The 17,450-nt window shown below is 43.9% G+C and overlaps 1 protein-coding gene across 3 annotated transcripts in view; it reads left to right on the top strand.

Annotated features, from left to right (window-relative positions):
- Positions 1-16,747, top strand: part of LOC121532285 (tetraspanin-9) — a 280,383-nt gene extending 263,636 nt beyond the window's left edge. For all 3 annotated transcript variants that reach the window (XM_041838138.2, XM_041838139.2, XM_041838137.2), the window contains 4 exons: positions 4,354-4,455; positions 8,735-8,866; positions 10,112-10,195; positions 15,250-16,747. In XM_041838138.2, the coding sequence (XP_041694072.1) occupies positions 4,354-4,455; positions 8,735-8,866; positions 10,112-10,195; positions 15,250-15,321 (390 nt within the window). In that variant the 3' untranslated portion in view covers positions 15,322-16,747. The remainder of the gene's footprint in view (positions 1-4,353; positions 4,456-8,734; positions 8,867-10,111; positions 10,196-15,249) is intronic.
- The last annotated feature ends 703 nt before the right edge of the window (positions 16,748-17,450 follow it).

The raw sequence follows: 17,450 nt of genomic DNA, 5'->3' as shown, positions 1-17,450 counted from the left end.
AGGGGCATAGATAGGGCGGGGCTCTGGGACCAGTTCCAAACCATTTGACAGACATGGGATGGGACCCAGCCTGGCTGAGTGTCTTACTGTATGTGAGGACTGGCGAGGGACACTGGGTGGGGCACTGGGACAAGTTCCAAACATACAGTAGGACCCAATCTGGCTAAGTGTCTCATGTACAGTATGTGCGTGAGCACTGGCAAGGGACACTGGGTGTGGCGCTCTGTCCCATTCAAAACCATGTGACTGATACCATTTGGGACCCAGCCTGGCTGAGTGTTGTTGTGCCAGCTCTTAGCATGGGCACCTGTGCGTGTCTGTCTGTATCCTAGAGTGTCCCAGGTGGTGTGGCTGGGTCTCAGTAGCAGACCTCGGTTCAAATACTATTTGAAATCATTTCGAATACTTTAGTTGGGCTTGATTGAGCTTGCCTGTCTCAATGGAACCAATAGAATATAAGTGCAAAACCTGAACATCTGGCAATTAATGGAAGGCTAGAGCAAACACTAACAGTATTTGAAAGATAGTGAATAGTATCTGATCCCAGGTGTGCTCAGTAGCAGCCCTGGCCAGGTAGCGGAGTGTTCAGTGATCTGTGGTTAGAACATATCCAACAGGAGCAGGTCAGGAGGAACAGGTATAGGGGATTACGCTAGGATTTGGCTGTGGGGATTTGAAAGTGTGGAGGTCTAAGAAATCCTTTCTCTTTGATCAACAATATAGTTCTCCCTCAGTGAGCATTAAGGCACCACAAGGTAAGCTGTAAGATGTGTGGTAAGTCACACAGCCTTTAGCGGTTTCCTTACCTCTTTTTACCTGAATGTAACCCTTATTTGTCCAGGTAAGCTACCTATGTCATGTAATTCTCATTTTCATTTCCACTAAATATCTGACCTTGTAACATCAACACAATAAACAGTGGTAGCGGAGGTGATGTGTGTGTTGGAGCTATCTTTTCTACAAAGTAGTCAACTCTGGGGCTGTAATTCCCTGCACCACAAATAAGAAAAGCGTAGCATGTAAACATGTCACTTCATGCGTGTAAACATGTCACTTCTAAAAGTGAACAAAACAATGGGCAATGTACTCCAAAAAATGTTTTACATTTTCAAACGGGATATTCTACTTAAAAAAGCTTTGATACTAAAAAGCTATTCTCTTTGCATTCACCTGGCCATAGTGACCCAAGCCCCAGAGAGAGAAAGCCATTGTCTTCCATGACAGAGGAAAATCATGGTCCGTGTCCGAATACCTGTACTTGCGGTCTAAGTAGTAGGCTGCTTGGGTATGCGAAAATATACATTTTTATGGTATTTGATATTTAGAAACATTTGTATGCTTTAAATGCCAGGATGTCATACTCATTTAGGCTTTTCATCTGGTAGAATTCGCTGCACACTATTGAGGAAGAGAAGCGTCTTAAGAGGACGGGCTATACCAAAATGAACGAATGGTGGGAAACTACGCAATTGTGCTTTAGATTACGCATTCTCAGTATGTCTAGTTCGTTGATATTTGTTGCTTACTGCATACATTTTTACTAAATAGTACATTCTAAATAGTATGTAGTCAAATCAAATCAAATAACATTTTATTTGTCACATGCGGCGAATACAACAGGTGTAGACTTTACCGTGAAATGCTTACTTATGAACCCTTTCACAACAATGTAGAGTTAAAAAGTAAGAAAAATAGTATGATAAGTACACAGTATATCGTTTTAGTAAGTAGTAGGCAAGAGAGATTTCGGACATGGCCATGGTCTTCCGTGACAAAGGAGCCAGAGGAGCCAGGCATCCCCCAGGTCTGTAGGTCATTAGTAAGCAGGGGGCGGCAGTGTTCCTCCCTCTCACACTGGTTGTCTGCTCTGAAACACTTTACAGTGATCCCAGAGCCACTGGTCCTCAGGGGCCAGACATCATAGGCCCAGGGCCCCATTCTGACAACACAGGAAAGTGGCTCTACTGTCCAAAGAGATTAGTATCTTCTAATGGACCTTTATTCACCATCTCTCATGGTGCGTTATCCTTGAGAAGGCAGTGGGAATGATGATATGTAGCTATGCCCGTTTGAAATGAACAGCACCAAAACGGGATTCCAACTGCTTTTGAAATACTAAGTGCCACACAGAGTAATGGAAGTCATAGGGGCTTTTTTGACAGCGCTGTTTGTTTCTTTGTTTATTTTGCCAAAATGGCATCTCCCTGCTGGGCCCAGCAGCTCCCTGCAGCCAGGGCAGGACACATTGACACCAAACAACACAACCCACCTATGTGTTACAGTGTGTCTGTCTGCCTCCGACACCGGAGAGACACGGTGACCGGAGGGAAGCTGGCTCCTTATCTATTCACTTACAGTAGTGTAATGGCCTTTCCCTCTCACTCCCTCTCGCTGTCCATCCCATCCACTTGTCCCTGGCTCCAGCCTGCAGCCCCCTGGCTGGCCTGGCCATGATGGATGGCCTCTCTCTCTCCCATTCTATTCTGCTGATGCAGGTGGATCTGCAGCCCAGAGGAATCCAGTACAGTGTGCTCCATAATGAGAGAGATTTTACGCTCTGTCAATGTCTCCTTGAGGTATTCTGTTGATGCATTTTGATGGGTGCTGAGGAAAGTTAATCTCATCATGAGTGATGCGTGATAGTTTTCTCTAGGAACGGCATAGTTTTGCTATCAGAGAACAACTTCACCGTCAGTATAGACTTGAGTCAAGTGTTTTATCAGAACTCACACAAATATGTGTTTGTATCCATTTCTGCTGTGAAGAGAGAAAAATGGGTCAAAATAGTGAGAGATCAAGCCCGTCGTTTGTTTTGCAGTCATTAGTATGCCTCATTAACTGTGGTAAAAACTAGATCATTATGTTGCATTTCAAGCCAGGTTCGAAGAAGGGGCTTTTGGGCTCAATGATGACTGGTCCCCTGTTCTCTCCGGTGATTGTGTGGCTGTGGGAGCAGTAATGAGCAAGAGAGAGGAGAGGGGTAGGGAGGAGGGAGAGAGTAGAGAGACATGGGGCTGAGAGAGGGAGAGATGGATGATAGTACTCTCCATCTCTTTTCCCTGCACAAAGACAGATATGATGATGCCTCCCGGCTGACGAGGTACATTACGCACACACTGCTCCACTTTGGCAGAGAGAGGGAGAAAAAATGATGATTCGAAATTATAGTCATCTTATTTCAAAGATTTGGGAGAATTTAAGTGCGTTATGCATGATTAATGAATACTTTTTATCTTTGTGAAATTATAATTACTATGAAGAAGCAAATTCCTCTTTTATGATTAATTCAGCAAATAGTTTATTTACACTTATTACATAGTAGAAAAATTGTAATTTTTTCGCACTGATTATGAATCAGTATGCACCACTCAAGATAATTAAAATGAGTTCAAATGTTTTGCTGTGGCTCGCTAACTGTGACAGTGAATAGTAGGGGACGTCTTCTGGTCTTTCAAAGGGGAATCTTATTTTTGAATGTCTTCAGCAAGAAGTGATTGTCATCATTAGTGTTGTTATTCTCCAGCTGCTCAGTTCCTGTCCAAACAGAATTGTACTTTGATGCCCGGTCCTCTCACTTTATGCCATACAACGAGCCAGTCTTTAATAACAATGTGGTTGTCTCACCCAGCTATCTTAAGATGAATGCACTAACTGTAAGTCGCTCTGTGCCATTCACTTCAATGGGGGGGAAATCTTGTACTACTTGCCTTCCCCAGCCCCTTTCCTTCCTTCTCGTGAAATAATCGGCGGCTGTTCCACAGCAGCCTTGTATGCCTAGAGGGCTGGGAAACTGCCGTTGGAATACTGTAGGCGGTGAGCGGATATGGGAGTCATTATATTCGGAATTTCCACTGTGTCTGACTGAGGAGTGTGTGCCGATTATTTCACGAGAAGGAAGGAAAGAGGCTGGGGAAGGCAATTTGTATCATATTTACATTTTAAAACGTAAGTACTGTGTCTGTAGAAGTACAAGATTTCCCCCCCATTGAAGTGAATGGCACAGAGCGACTGACAGTTAGTGCATTGTATGCATTGATTGTATGCATTGGTCTCATTAACACGTGTGATGAAATATGTATCTCCACCAGTCGTATTGTTAAGATCCAGTCGAGAGGCCAATGCTATAGCTATGCCAAAAGGCATATTTAAATGTAAGCCCAGTGGAGGGATTCGAGTGATGTCAATCAAATTCAAATAGATATACGGTATAATCCAATGTTTCTCCTGGATTTCTAGCTCACCTGAAGCCATCTATCTAACCCAGGTTTGTGTTATCTGTCCTCAGGTCAGCGAGAATGCCAAGCAAGTATTGTTGTAACCAAGGTTTATGTGTTGTCTGTGCTCTGTCCTCAGGTCAGTGAGAATGCCAAGCAGGACCTGAAGGATGGCTTGTCTCTGTACAACACAGACAACAACGTAGGCCTTAGGAACGCATGGAACATAATCCAAGCAGAGGTTTGTAGTATGTGAACACACTCTGGGATCATCATGACTTTCATGTGGACTCAAGTTCACCTCAGGATAGTGCATAAATGTATTTATTGTATAGTGAAGCCTTCGTCTGAAACAATTTTTGCGGGATTTACCATGGATGTTTAAAAATGTATTATTAACGGAACATCCGGTATGGAAAGTCCATAATGTTTCTTCAAATATGCTATGGGCTTCTTGAATCTACAGTTGAAGTCGGAAGTTTACATACACTTAGGTTGGAGTCATTCAAACTTGTTTTTCAACCACTCCACAAATTATAGTTTTGGCAAGTCGGTTAGGACATCTCCTTTGTGCATGACACAAGTAATTTTTCCAACAATTGTTTACAGACAGATTATTTCACTTATAATTCACTGTATCACAATTCCAGTGGGTCAGAAGTTTACATACACTAAGTTGACTGTGCCATTAAACAGCTTGGAAAATTCCAGAAAATGATGTCATGGCTTTAGAATCTTCTGATAGGCTAATTGACATCATTTGAGTCAATTGGAGGTGTACCTGTGGATGTATTTCAAGGCCTACCTTCAAACTCAGTGCCTCTTTGCTTGACATCATGGGAAAATCAAAAAAAATTGTAGACCTCCACAAGTCTGGTTCATCCTTGGGAGCAATTTCCAAACGCCTGAAGGTACCACATTCATCTGTACAAACAATAGTACGCAAGTATAAAAACCATGGGACGACGCAGCCGTCATATCGCTCAGGAAGGAGACGCGTTCTGTCTCCTAGAGATGAACGTACTTTGGTGCGAAAAGTGCAAATCAATCCCAGAACAACAGCAAAGGACCTTGTGAAGATGTTGGAGGAAACAGGTACAAAATTATCTACAGTGAGGGAAAAAAGTATTTGATCCCCTGCTGATTTTGTACGTTTGCCCACTGACAAAGACATGATCAGTCTATAATTTTAACGGTAGGTTTATTTGAACAGTGAGAGACAGAATAACAACAACAAAAATCCAGAAAAACGCATGTCAAAAATGTTATAAATTTATTAGCATTTTAATGAGGGAAATAAGTATTTGACCCCTCTGAAAAACATGACTTAGTACTTGGTGGCAAAACCCTTGTTGGCAATCACATTTTACATTTAAGTCATTTAGCAGACGCTCTTATCCAGAGCAACTTACAGTTAGTGAGTGCATACATTATTATGATTTTTTTTATACTGGCCCCCCGTGGGAATCGAACCCACAACCCTGGCGTTGCAAACGCCATGCTCTACCAACTGAGCTACATCCCTGCCGGCCATTCCCTCCCCTACCCTGGACGACGCTGGGCAAATTGTGCGCCACCCGATGGGTCTCCCGGTCGTGGCTGGCTACGACAGAGCCTGGATACGAACCAGGATCTCTAGTGGCACAGCTAGCACTGCAATGCAGTGCCTTAGACCACTGCGCCACTCGGGAGACACACAGAGGTCAGACGTTTCTTATAGTTGGCCACCAGGTTTGCACACATCTCAGGAGGGATTTTGTCCCCTCTTTGCAGATCTCCATTAAGGTTTCGAGCCTGATGTTTGGCAACTCGAACCTTCAGCTCCCTCCACATATTTTCTATGGGATTAAGGTCTGGAGACTGGCTAGGCCACTCCAGGACCTTAATGTGCTTCTTCTTGAGCCACTCCTTTGTTGCCTTGGCCGTGTGTTTTGGGTCATTGTCATGCTGGAATACCCATCCATGACCCATTTTCAATGCCCTGGCTGAGGGAAGGAGGTTCTCACCCAAGATTTGACGGTACATGGCCCCGTCCATCGTCCCTTTGATGCGGTGAAGTTGTCCTGTCCCCTTAGCAGAAAAACACATTTTCGTCATTTAGCAGACGCTCTTATCCAGAGCGACTTACAAATTGGTGCATTCACCTTATGATAGCCAGTGGGACACCGTTCCCCTCACAGCTCCGTAGGCAAGCACCATGGTCTTGTAGCAGATGCAGGCTTCAACTGGAAGCCAGTGGAGTGTGCGGAGGAGCGGGGTGACGTGAGAGAACTTGGGAAGGTTGAACACCAGACGGGCTGCAGCGTTCTGGATGAGTTGTAGGGGTTTAATGGCACAGGCAGGGAGCCCAGCCAACAGTGAGTTGCAGTAATCCAGACAGGAGATGACAAGTGCCTGGATTAGGACCTGTGCCGCTTCCTGTGTAAGGTAGGGTCGTACTCTGCGAATGATGTAGAGCATGAACCTACAGGATCGGGTCACCGCTTTGATGTTAGCGGAGAACGACAGGGTGTTGTCCAGGGTCACGCCAAGGTTCTTTGCACTCTGGGAGGAGGACACAACCGTGATGGCGAGATCATGGAGCAGGCAGTCCTCCAGCTCCGTCTTGCCGAGGTTCAGCTTGAGGTGGTGATCCGTCATCCACACTGATATGTCTGCCAGACATGCAGAGATGCGATTCGCCACCTGGTTATCAGAAGGGGGAAAGGAGAAGATTAATTGTGTGTCGTCTGCGTAGCAATGATAGGAGAGACCATGTGAGGATATGACAGAGCCAAGTGACTTGGTGTATAGAGAGAATAGGAGAGGGCCTAGAACTGAGCCCTGGGGGACACCCAGGGCTCAGTTCTAGGCCCTCTCATATTCTCTCTATACACCAAGTCACAACACCCCAAAGCATAATGTTTCCACCTCCATGTTTGACGGTGGGGATGGTGTTCTTGGGGTCTCAACACGGCGAGTTGAGTTGATGCCAAAGAGCTCGATTTTGGCCTCATCTGACCACAACGCTTTCACCCAGTTCTCCTCTGAATCATTCAGATGTTCATTGGCAAACTTCAGACGGGCCTGTATATGTGCTTTCTTGAGCAGGGGGACCTTGCGGGCGCTGCAGGATTTCAGTCCTTCACGGCGTAGTGTGTTACCAATTGTTTCTTGGTGACTATGGTCCCAGCTGCCTTGAGATCATTGACAAGATCCTCCCGTGTAGTTCTGGGCTGATTCCTCACCGTTCTCATGATCATTGCAACTCCACGAGGTGAGATCTTGCATGGAGCCCCAGGCCGAGGGAGATTGACAGTTATTTTGTGTTTCTTCCATTTACGAATAATCGCACCAACTGTTGTCACCTTCTCACCAAGCTGCTTGGCGATGGTCTTGTAGCCCATTCCAGCCTTGTGTAGGTCTACAATCTTGTTCCTGACATCCTTGGAGAGCTCTTTGGTCTTGGCCATGGTGGAGAGTTTGGAATCTGATTGATTGATTGCTTCTGTGGACAGGTGTCTTTTATACAGGTAACAAACTGAGATTAGGAGCACTCCCTTTAAGAGTGTGCTCCTAATCTCAGCTCGTTACCTGTATAAAAGACACCTGGGACCCAGACATCTTTCTGATTGAGAGGGGGTCAAATACTTATTTCCCTCATTAAAATGCAAATCAATTTATAACATTTTTGACATGCGTTTTTCTGGATCTTTTTGTTGTTATTCTGTCTCTCACTGTTCAAATAAACCTACCATTAAAATTATATACTGATAATTTCTTTGTACTTTTTTCCCTCACTGTATATCCACAGTAAAACGAGTCCTATATCGACACAACCTGAAAGGCTGCTCAGCAAGGAAGAAGCCAATGCTCCAAAACCGCCATAAAAAAGCCAAACTACGGTTTGCAACTGCACATGGGGAAATGTCCTCTGGTCTGATTAAACAAAAATAGAACTGTTTGGCCATAATGACCATCGTTATGTTTGGAGGAAAAAGGGGCGGCTTGCAAGCCGAGGAACACCATCCCAACCGTGAAGCACGGGGGTGGCAGCATCATGCTGTGGGGGTGCTTTGCTGCAGGATGGACTGGTGCACTTCACAAAATAGATGGCATCATGAGGAAGGAAAATTATGTGGATATATTGAAGCAACAAGACATCAGTCAGGAAGTTAAAGCTTGGTCAATGACCCCAAGCATACTTCCAAAGTTGTGGCAAAATGGCTTAAGGACAACAAAGTCAAGGTATTGGAGTGGCCATACTGACCTAAGACAGGGAATTTGTACTAGGATGAAATGTCAGGAATTGTGAAAAACTGAGTTTAAATGTATTTGTCGAAGGTGTATGTAAACTTCCGACTTCAACTGTACATAGGGACAGCATCGTACAGGGAGTGTAAATCTTTACAGTAGACTACTTACTGTGGTATTTATCAGAGTTGGTTTGAGGACTCTGGACTCACAAACAGGTAGCACTAACGACTCCTTTTCCCTCTCCTCCCTGTGTGTGTGTGTGTGTGTGTGTGTGTGTCTTGCAGTGGAAGTGCTGTGGGGTGGTAGGGTACACAGATTGGCACGAGGCCCTCAAGGAGAAAATGGTGCCTGACCGCTGCTGCCAGGAGCACTACCAAGAATGTGGACGCAACTCCACCAACATGTTTTGGACACGGGTGAGTGGGCACACTGGGCGCTGGGTGGGCACTGCGGGCAATGGGCAGTCACCGTCACAATATTTAATACTTGTTTTAAAAGGCTTCTTAAGTTTGTAATTTTCACTTTGAAATTTCAGACTTGATTTTCCCTTGTCCATTAATTGTAATCCAGAAAATTATTCATGTCTTGTTGCTGCAGGATTATTTCCCTGCTGTAGCAAACTGGCTCAAATTAAGATCCTACGGGGCGGCAGGTATCTTAGTGGTTAAGAGCGTTGTGCCAGTAACCGAAAGGTCGCTGGTTCTAATCCCCGAGCCGACCAGGTGAAAAATCTGCCCTTGAGCAGGGCACTTAATCCTAATTGCTCTTGTAAGTCACTCTGGATAAGAGTGTCTGCTAAGTGACTTAAATGTACATCTGTAGGTCATATGCAACAATCCAATGTCAGTGTGACAAGCCTGGGAAAACAAAGAGTACTTTTCTGCTCAGAAAAAAAGGTGCAATAATAGATTATTATATTACTATACAGTAGTTACTTTGCAAGTGTGTTGAGATAAGGATGATGTTGTTTTGAATATCATTAAGATTTTAAGTGGCCTGCATTTTTGGTCACCATGTAAACTTTTGCTTTTACAATACAAAGTCAGGGACTTCTTGTTCCCTCCATATCCCCAGATAGTACATTTAAAATCTTATTGTTGTGGTTTGTTCACCACTCAAGTGTAGAAGATGTATTCGTTACAATCCAAATTAAATAGACCAAATTAGAATAGAGAAGACAGACTGCCAGCCCTATGGGATGTGTAGTTCTAATATCTACCATGTAATCCTGCCCAGCGGGGGTGGCCAGATAAAGTCATGCATGTTTCAGCATAGACAGGACACATTGTAACAGCTGAAACTATAACAAACTCCCCCAGCCAGATGGAGATAGTAGTAGTGACCTGCGAATGAACTTGCGATAACATCTAACAGTATGAATGAACCAGAGATGATAGCTACAGTGATTTAACTGCATCTGTGTTCTTTTCCCAGTACTCTTGTTTGTTTGAAATATTTAATGTCTTCCCACATTCAGAATTGATCGTGTTAAAGTGCTTTTCAATTGCCATTTTCAACAGACCATTATTCATCTCTATCAAGTCACTAACTATTCCTCTATATCTTCTCCATCACCCGCATCCTTCCCCCTTTCTATCTCTCTCTCTCTGTCAAGTGCTAGTCTCTGTTCACACTTCTATTGTTGTCCCTCTGTCCCCTAGGGCTGCTATGAGAAGGTGGAGGAGTGGCTCGATGACAATAAGCATCTCATGGGAACCATTGGCATGTGCATCTTGGTAGTGCAGGTAAGCAGCAATCACTCCATGGAGCCTGTGTGTGTGTGGGTGTGTGCGTGCGTCCGGGCGTGTGTGTTACTCCCCTCTCCCTCTCCCTCTCCCTGTGAGAGACAGGCCAGTAATAAGGTCCATGCTCAGTGGGCGTAGTAGCACCCACACATTCTGCCATACTGAAATATTGAAGATTGTGTCTGGTGCACCCTGGTCCTGTCTGAGGGAATCAAATGCTGGGAATGCTGGAGCTGGAGCCAGAGCCAGACACCAGGAAGTGATATGAGACCTGATGAAGAGATCTCAGCCTGCTGCTGCATCTCTATGTTCCTCCTGTCTGTCCTTCTAGTCTTACTCTCTGTCTACCCTAAAGCACCTGTCTGTCTCTCTGTCCTTGTGGTCTGTCTCTCTGACTAACCTAAAGTTTCTGTCTGTCTCTCTGACTAACCTAAAGTACCTGTCTGTCTCTCTGACTAACCTAAAGTACCTGTCTGTCTCTCTGGCTAACATAAAGTACCTGTCTGTCTCTCTGACTAATCTTAAGTACCTGTCTGTCTCTGTCTACCCTAAAGTACCTGTCTGTCTCTCTGTCCTTGTGGTCTGCTCTCTGACTAACCTAAAGTACCTGTCTGTCTCTCTGACTAACCCAAAGTACCTGTCTGTCTCTCTGACTAACCTAAAGTACCTATCTGTCTCTCTAACTAACCTAAAGTACCTGACTCAGAAGTCTGACACACTTTCCTTTTTGTCTGACTATCTTCTGTTATTGTCTGATTCTCAGTGTGCCCTACCTGTCTGTTTCCTGGTCTACCCTTCCTGTCTTCCCTACCTGTTTAACTCCAGCATTCTGTCTCTCTGCTATTTCCTACCCTCTCTGTCTCAGAAGCAGCAGAGCCAGCAGAGCCCAATCTCTTCAATGTAGAGTAGTGTTGTCACCATGATTTTAGACTGTACCACAGGGATGGTCTGCACTCTGTCTGCACACACACACAAATTCCAAACACACCTAATATTTGCATAGGGTGTTTGGGAGGGAGGGAGATAAATAGAGCAGGAGAGAGAAGGAGATGGAGAATGAGAGAGAAGGAGATGGAGAATGAGAGAGAAGGAGAGGGAGAAGGAGAGAGAAGGAAAGGGAGAAGGAGAAGGAAGGGGAGGGAGAAGGAGAAGGAGATAGAAGGAGAGGGAGAAGGAGAGAGAATGAGAGGGAGAAGGAGAGAGAAGGAGAGGGAGAAGGAGAGAGAAGGAGAGGGAGAAGGAGAGAGAAGGAGAGGGAGAAGGAGAGAGAAGGAGAGGGGAGAAGGAGAGGGAAGGAGAGGGGAGAATGAGAGAGAAGGAGCGGGAGAGGGAGAGAGAAGGAGAGGGAGAGGGAGAGAGAAGGAGAGGGAGAGGGAGAGAGAAGGAGAGAGAGGGAGAAGGAGAGGGAAGGAGAGAGAGGGAGAAGCAGAGAGAAGGAGAGGGAGAAGGAGGGAGAAGGAGAGAGAAGGAGAGGGAGAAGGAGAGAGAAGGAGAGAGAAGGAGAGGGAGAAGGAGAGGGAGAATGAGAGAGAAGGAGAGGGAAAAGGAGAGAGACAATGGGGATGTGGATCTCCTCTAATGCGTACAGTATATACAGTGCCTTGCAAAAGTTTTCATCCCCCTTTGCGTTTTTCCTATTTTGTTGCATTACAACCTGTAATTTAAAAATGATATTTATTTGGATTTCATGTAATGGACATACACAAAATAGTCAAAATTGGTGAAGTGAAATGAAAAAAAAGAACTTGTTAAAAAAAAATCAAAAAAATTAATAACGGAAAAGTGGTGCATATGTATTCACTCCCTTTGCTATGAAGCCCCTAAATAAGATCTGGCGCAACCAATTACCTTCAGAAGTCACATTATTAGTTAAGTAAAGTCCACCTGTGTGCAATCTAAGTGTCACATGATCTGTCACATGACCTCAGTATATATACACCTGTTCTGAAAGGCCCCAGAGTCTGCAACACCACTAAGCAAGGGGCACCACCAAGCAAGCGGCACCATGAAGACCAAGGAGCTCTCCAAACAGGTCAGGGACAAAGTTGTGGAGAAGTACAGATCAGGGTTGGGTTATAAAAAGATATCAGAAACTTTGAACATCCCACGGAGCACCATTAAATCCATTATTTAAAAAATTGAAAGAATATGGCACCACAACAAACCTGCCAAGAGAGGACCGCCCACCAAAACACACGGACCAGGCAAGGAGGGAATTAATCAGAGAGGCAACAAAGACACCAAAGATAACCCTGAAGGAGCTGCAAAGCTCCACAGCGGAGATTGGAGTATCTGTCCATAGGACCACTTTTAAGCCGTACACTCCATAGAGCTGGGCTTTACGGAAGAGTGGCCAGAAAAAAAGCAATTGCTTAAAGAAAAAAATAAGCAAACACGTTTGGTGTTTGCCAAAAGGCATGTGGAAGACTCCCCAAACATATGGAAGAAGGTACTCTGGTCAGATGATACTAAAATTGAGCTTTTTGGCCATAAAGGAAAACGCTATGTCTGGCACAAACCCAACACATTTACATTTTAATCGTTTAGCAGACGCTCTTATCCAGAGCGACTTACAGTTAGTGTGTGCATACATTTTCATACTGCCCCCCCGTGGGAAATGAACCCACAGCCCTGGTGTTGCAAGTGCCATGCTCTACCAACTGAGCTACCTCTCAACACCTCTCATCACCCCGAGAACACCATCCCCACAGTGAAGCATGGTGGTGGCAGCATCATGCTGTGGGGATGTTTTTCATCGGCAGGGAATAGTTATGCACGCTCAAGTTTTCAGTTTTTTTGCATCTTCAAAGTGGTAGGCATGTTGTGTAACTGAAATGATACAACCCCCCCAAAAATCCATTTTAATTCCAGGTTGTAAGGCAACAAAATAGGAAAAATGCCAAGGGGGGTGAATACTTTCGCAAGCCACTGTAGTAGGCTGAGCCTGCAGCAGCAGAAGGACAATACATCCTTCCCCTTCCCTCTGCAGGGCTTTGACCTTTGACCTGACCCCACCACCTAGATAACATCCCCCAGCCCATTAGTGAGACTGTACAGTACATCTGTGGCCTGTGTGGTCCAGCGCTTAGTGCCGGCACACGTGTATTCCAGAGCCGGCGTGGGTTAGAATCCGGCCCACTGCCCTTTGACTCAAACCCCTCCTATGTTTTCTGTCCTGTCTCTACTGTCCAATCAGTTCAATAACAAAATATGGGAGGAAATACTTCTACTATATATATATATAGTATAATATAAATACTTGTACTACATCTACCTAGAACCATAGATAGAGGACACTTTGCTCTGTACAGTAAGCTGGAGAAAGCTGGGGAGAGTCTAGTCTGCATGAGTTTAGTTCAAAGCCCTAAAGGTGCATCCCTAATGCAGACAGACTGGGTCATTTTTTAAAATTATATATATTTATTTTCTTTATTAGGATCCCCATTAGCTGACGCCAATGGCGACAGCTAGTCTTACTGGGGTCTGACACATAACGAAAGACATTACAGACAAAATACTTTACAATTTACATACATTTAAAAACATGAATATGTAGTGTGTAAGTGCATCTATACACATACAGTACATGTCAGTGCATACACACAACAAGGGTGTGGGTCTGTGTGTGACAGTGTATGGGTTGGGGTGTGATCTGTAATGTGTGCTTGGCCTTGCTCCGGAGCCTGGTATAATAAATGTGATCACACAGTGTTTGTTGTTTTCACCACACTGTGTTAGATATTAGGTGAGACTGGCAGGAGCTTAAGAAGGTATCCCTAACCATCCCTACGGACCCAGGTTTGACTGGAACTGAAGGGAAAGTCAGCAGCAGCTTTACAAAGGCTAATGCTAATCACAGTAGTAGGTTGCCTAATGTAGCCAGCTAGCTAACTTCTGGCTGCATTAAGTGCAGTCTGCTTCTGTAACAGACCTGGTTTCAGTCTCAAAACTGTAAACCCCACCCATATGGCACTCCGGGCAGGCTAAAATAAACGCTGAAAGTTTTTAAATAGTATTTGAACCCAGGTCTGTTCTGTAGTAAAGAGTACCACTCACTACCGTCCATACTGCTTCAGATAATGAATTTAGGATCAGTCTTCCGACTTTGTTTGATGTGAAAGTAGTCCTGCGTATCACAGGTTATTTCTTAATGGAAAACTTCAAAGAGAAGACACTTTTTTCCCGGTGCATCATAATTTGCCTCATTGACATAATGCGCTCACTTATCTCACGTTATTCCATCAGTGAGATACAGAGGAAGCTTGTTGTGTTTGATGTTTCAAGACTGCCTGAGAGAGAGAGGAGGTAGTAAAACTCTCAGCCTGGGTTGTGGGTTGTTTTCAAACTCTCAAACTCCACACATGCCCAGAAGCACTAACAACAAATGTAACGCAACACTAGTGTAGTAGAGTACAGATGTAGGATCTTAATTTGATCACCGGATAACTTTCTGCAACTTGTAGTGTATTTGAGGTTTAAAAAGGTTTCTGAAGTTTGTAATTTCCACTTTGAAATTTCAGGCTTGATTTTACCTTACGAAAAATTTATCAACCCCTACAGAAATCTGACACGGGTTCAAATACTATTTCAAATATCACATACATTCGAAGTAAGCATTTTAATGTATTTGGAAATATACTTGGTATACTGACTCAAATACACTCGCATGCATTTACCCAGGTATTTGAAAATAGTAGTTTAAATAATTATTTGAAAATCCTCTTAAATACAATTTGGTCAACATTGTTTTTGTTTTTGTTCTACAAATAACCATTCAAATACTCAAATGTTTTTGACTGTGTATTTGAAAATACTTAAATACACAGACAATATATTTTTTATACAAGATACTTCAGGTCTGACAAAAATGTCCATTAATTATAATCCACATAATAATTCACATTTCCTGTTGCTGCAGAATTATTTTCCTGCTGTAGCAAACTGGCTTAAATTAAGATCCTACATCTGTACACACATCACTCAGAGCTGGCTGCACTGTACCATTCACTGTGTCAATAACATTAATAAAACTGTGTTCTCCCTCTCCTCTGCAGCTCCTCGGCATGGCGTTCTCCATGACACTGTTCCAACAAATCCATAGAACGGGGAAGAAGTACGACGCTTAGCGGTTGACAGACGGCACACAGGGAAAGGAGCCCCATACACTGCCTGATGGGAAAGACTCTGGATGACTCCCCTATCCCCACCATACCCCATGCATCACTAAGCCTCCCCCTCCCCATTCTTCCCAGAAACCCTGTACAATCTGCAGCTGTGTCACCCTCCTCCTCTGCTCTGTCCACTCCACCATTCATTTGCCAAAGAAAAATGGGACTGGAAGATAAAAGGACAAATCTACTTTTGGCAAGGAACCCTTAGGTTATCTCTCTCCTCTTTAGAAGTACATTTCTATCTTTGGAGCGCTTGTACTAACAGTTTTGTGGGAAGTACGGATTTTCTGAAACGACAAACGCTTTATTAATGCTCACATCCCCCCTGCAAGGCAAAGAAAGAGAAGACAAGAAAAGCTATATTGTAGTTCCCTCCTGGTTTTCGTGGATTTTGTTGTGTTGATTATTTATGTTAACTTACCCTTGTAAATGATGAAAGGCTCCAACATAGCATGCTAGTTTTCTACTCCCTGGAACCATTTGTCATTGAAAATGTCAGACAACAATGTTTTTTTTCTTCCAATACAACATTACTTTTTTTCTAAATGTGTCCTCATATGGAATGGAGTGTTTGATATGCTAAGTCTTATCTATTGTCAGAGGTGTAAAATGGATGAGACGTGATTAGAGGCTGTGGATGGTCAGAGGTCAGGGGTTAGGATGGGTCATAGGTCAAGGTTATAATGCCAGGAGTCCTGAGTGCGCGGTGCTCTGGATTCAGAGAGGTTCTCAGAACGTCAGGAATTTTCTGTGATAAGAAGAATTATACTTCTTGAAATCAAGAGTAATTTCAACCAAATCACCTAGAAAACCATCTCATCACGCAACACACAAAGAAACATACCAGTGTTGTTGTCTTTTCAACTTCCACCCATCCTACATTTACATTGGAAAGTTTAGTTTAGTTTAGTTCATTTAGCAGACACTTATCCAGAGTGACTTACAACTAGTGCATTCATCTTAAGATAGTCTATAACCACCAGTACTTCCATTCTGACATAAAAAGAAATGGTACAAAATGAATGTGTTTAATATGGGCCCGTCAGGACTGGCATGTAGAGATATCCGATGCAGCTCTATCACTCTCTCTTTCTCTGAGGGCTGAGACTAGTGAGTGCAGCGTTAGATCAGACTGATGGAGCTGCTACTATGGTGGAGGCAGTGTGAGATTTGAGAGGAGAGAGAGAACAGAACTGCTGGATGGATGGCTGCCTTCAAATGTCTACAACAGCATTGATCGTCTGAACGGAGGAGTAGAAGGAAGAGTTTCTCCGCAGTGTTTCTCCTCTGGCACACCTGAACTATTTTTGTATTCCCTCTCTCTCTCTCTCGCTCTCGCTCTCGCTCTCGCTCTTTCGCTTTCTCTTTCCCTCTCTCTCAATTCAATTCAATTTGCTTTATTGGCATGACGTAACAGTGTACATATTGCCAAAGCTTACTTTGGATAAGTCGCTCTGGATAAGAGCGTCTGCTAAATGACGTAAATGTAAATGTAAATGTACAATATTAACATAATTAAAATAATAATAATCAATAATGTCAACGGGACAACAGTAACAACAATAACCAAGGGTCAAAATAACCATTGAACTCTTTTTACATGGCAGGGGGGTGAGAAAAGCTCTTCGCAGTACACATTTCCACTGACATTCCTGCTAGACTAAGTGATGATGTATCTATCTATACCTCTAGTCTGGATGCTAATGCTGTTGTAGTTTTCAAAGCACATCCCCTGCTTCAGTCTGTCACAGAGGGGGTGGAAGGTGAGGGAGGGAATCAGATCAAAAGCAGCGGCAGTGGTTTAGATATGGCAACTACAGGGCAGGTCAAGTCGTTTTACTAGCGCTACAACATAGGCCTATGTATGGTTCAACAGCAGGAGTCCTGTTTAGTACAACAACAAGGGTAGTTCTGTTCAGGCTACTTGGATAACTACACTCTAAACTACTTTAGAGGGCTTTACCAACAGGGTCATGTTCATTAGGCACCATCAAAACAAAACGGACCGAAACAGTGTGGGACTACCTGGAAACGCACATTTTTGTTGCAAAACATTTTTCAATGCTTGCCTTAATGAACACAAC

The sequence above is a fragment of the Coregonus clupeaformis genome, chromosome 19 (assembly GCF_020615455.1).
Source record: "Coregonus clupeaformis isolate EN_2021a chromosome 19, ASM2061545v1, whole genome shotgun sequence".
NCBI classification, from domain to species: Eukaryota; Metazoa; Chordata; class Actinopteri; order Salmoniformes; family Salmonidae; genus Coregonus; species Coregonus clupeaformis.
Note: the sequence above shows the minus strand (reverse complement) of the source record. Positions and strands in the feature narration are given on the sequence as shown.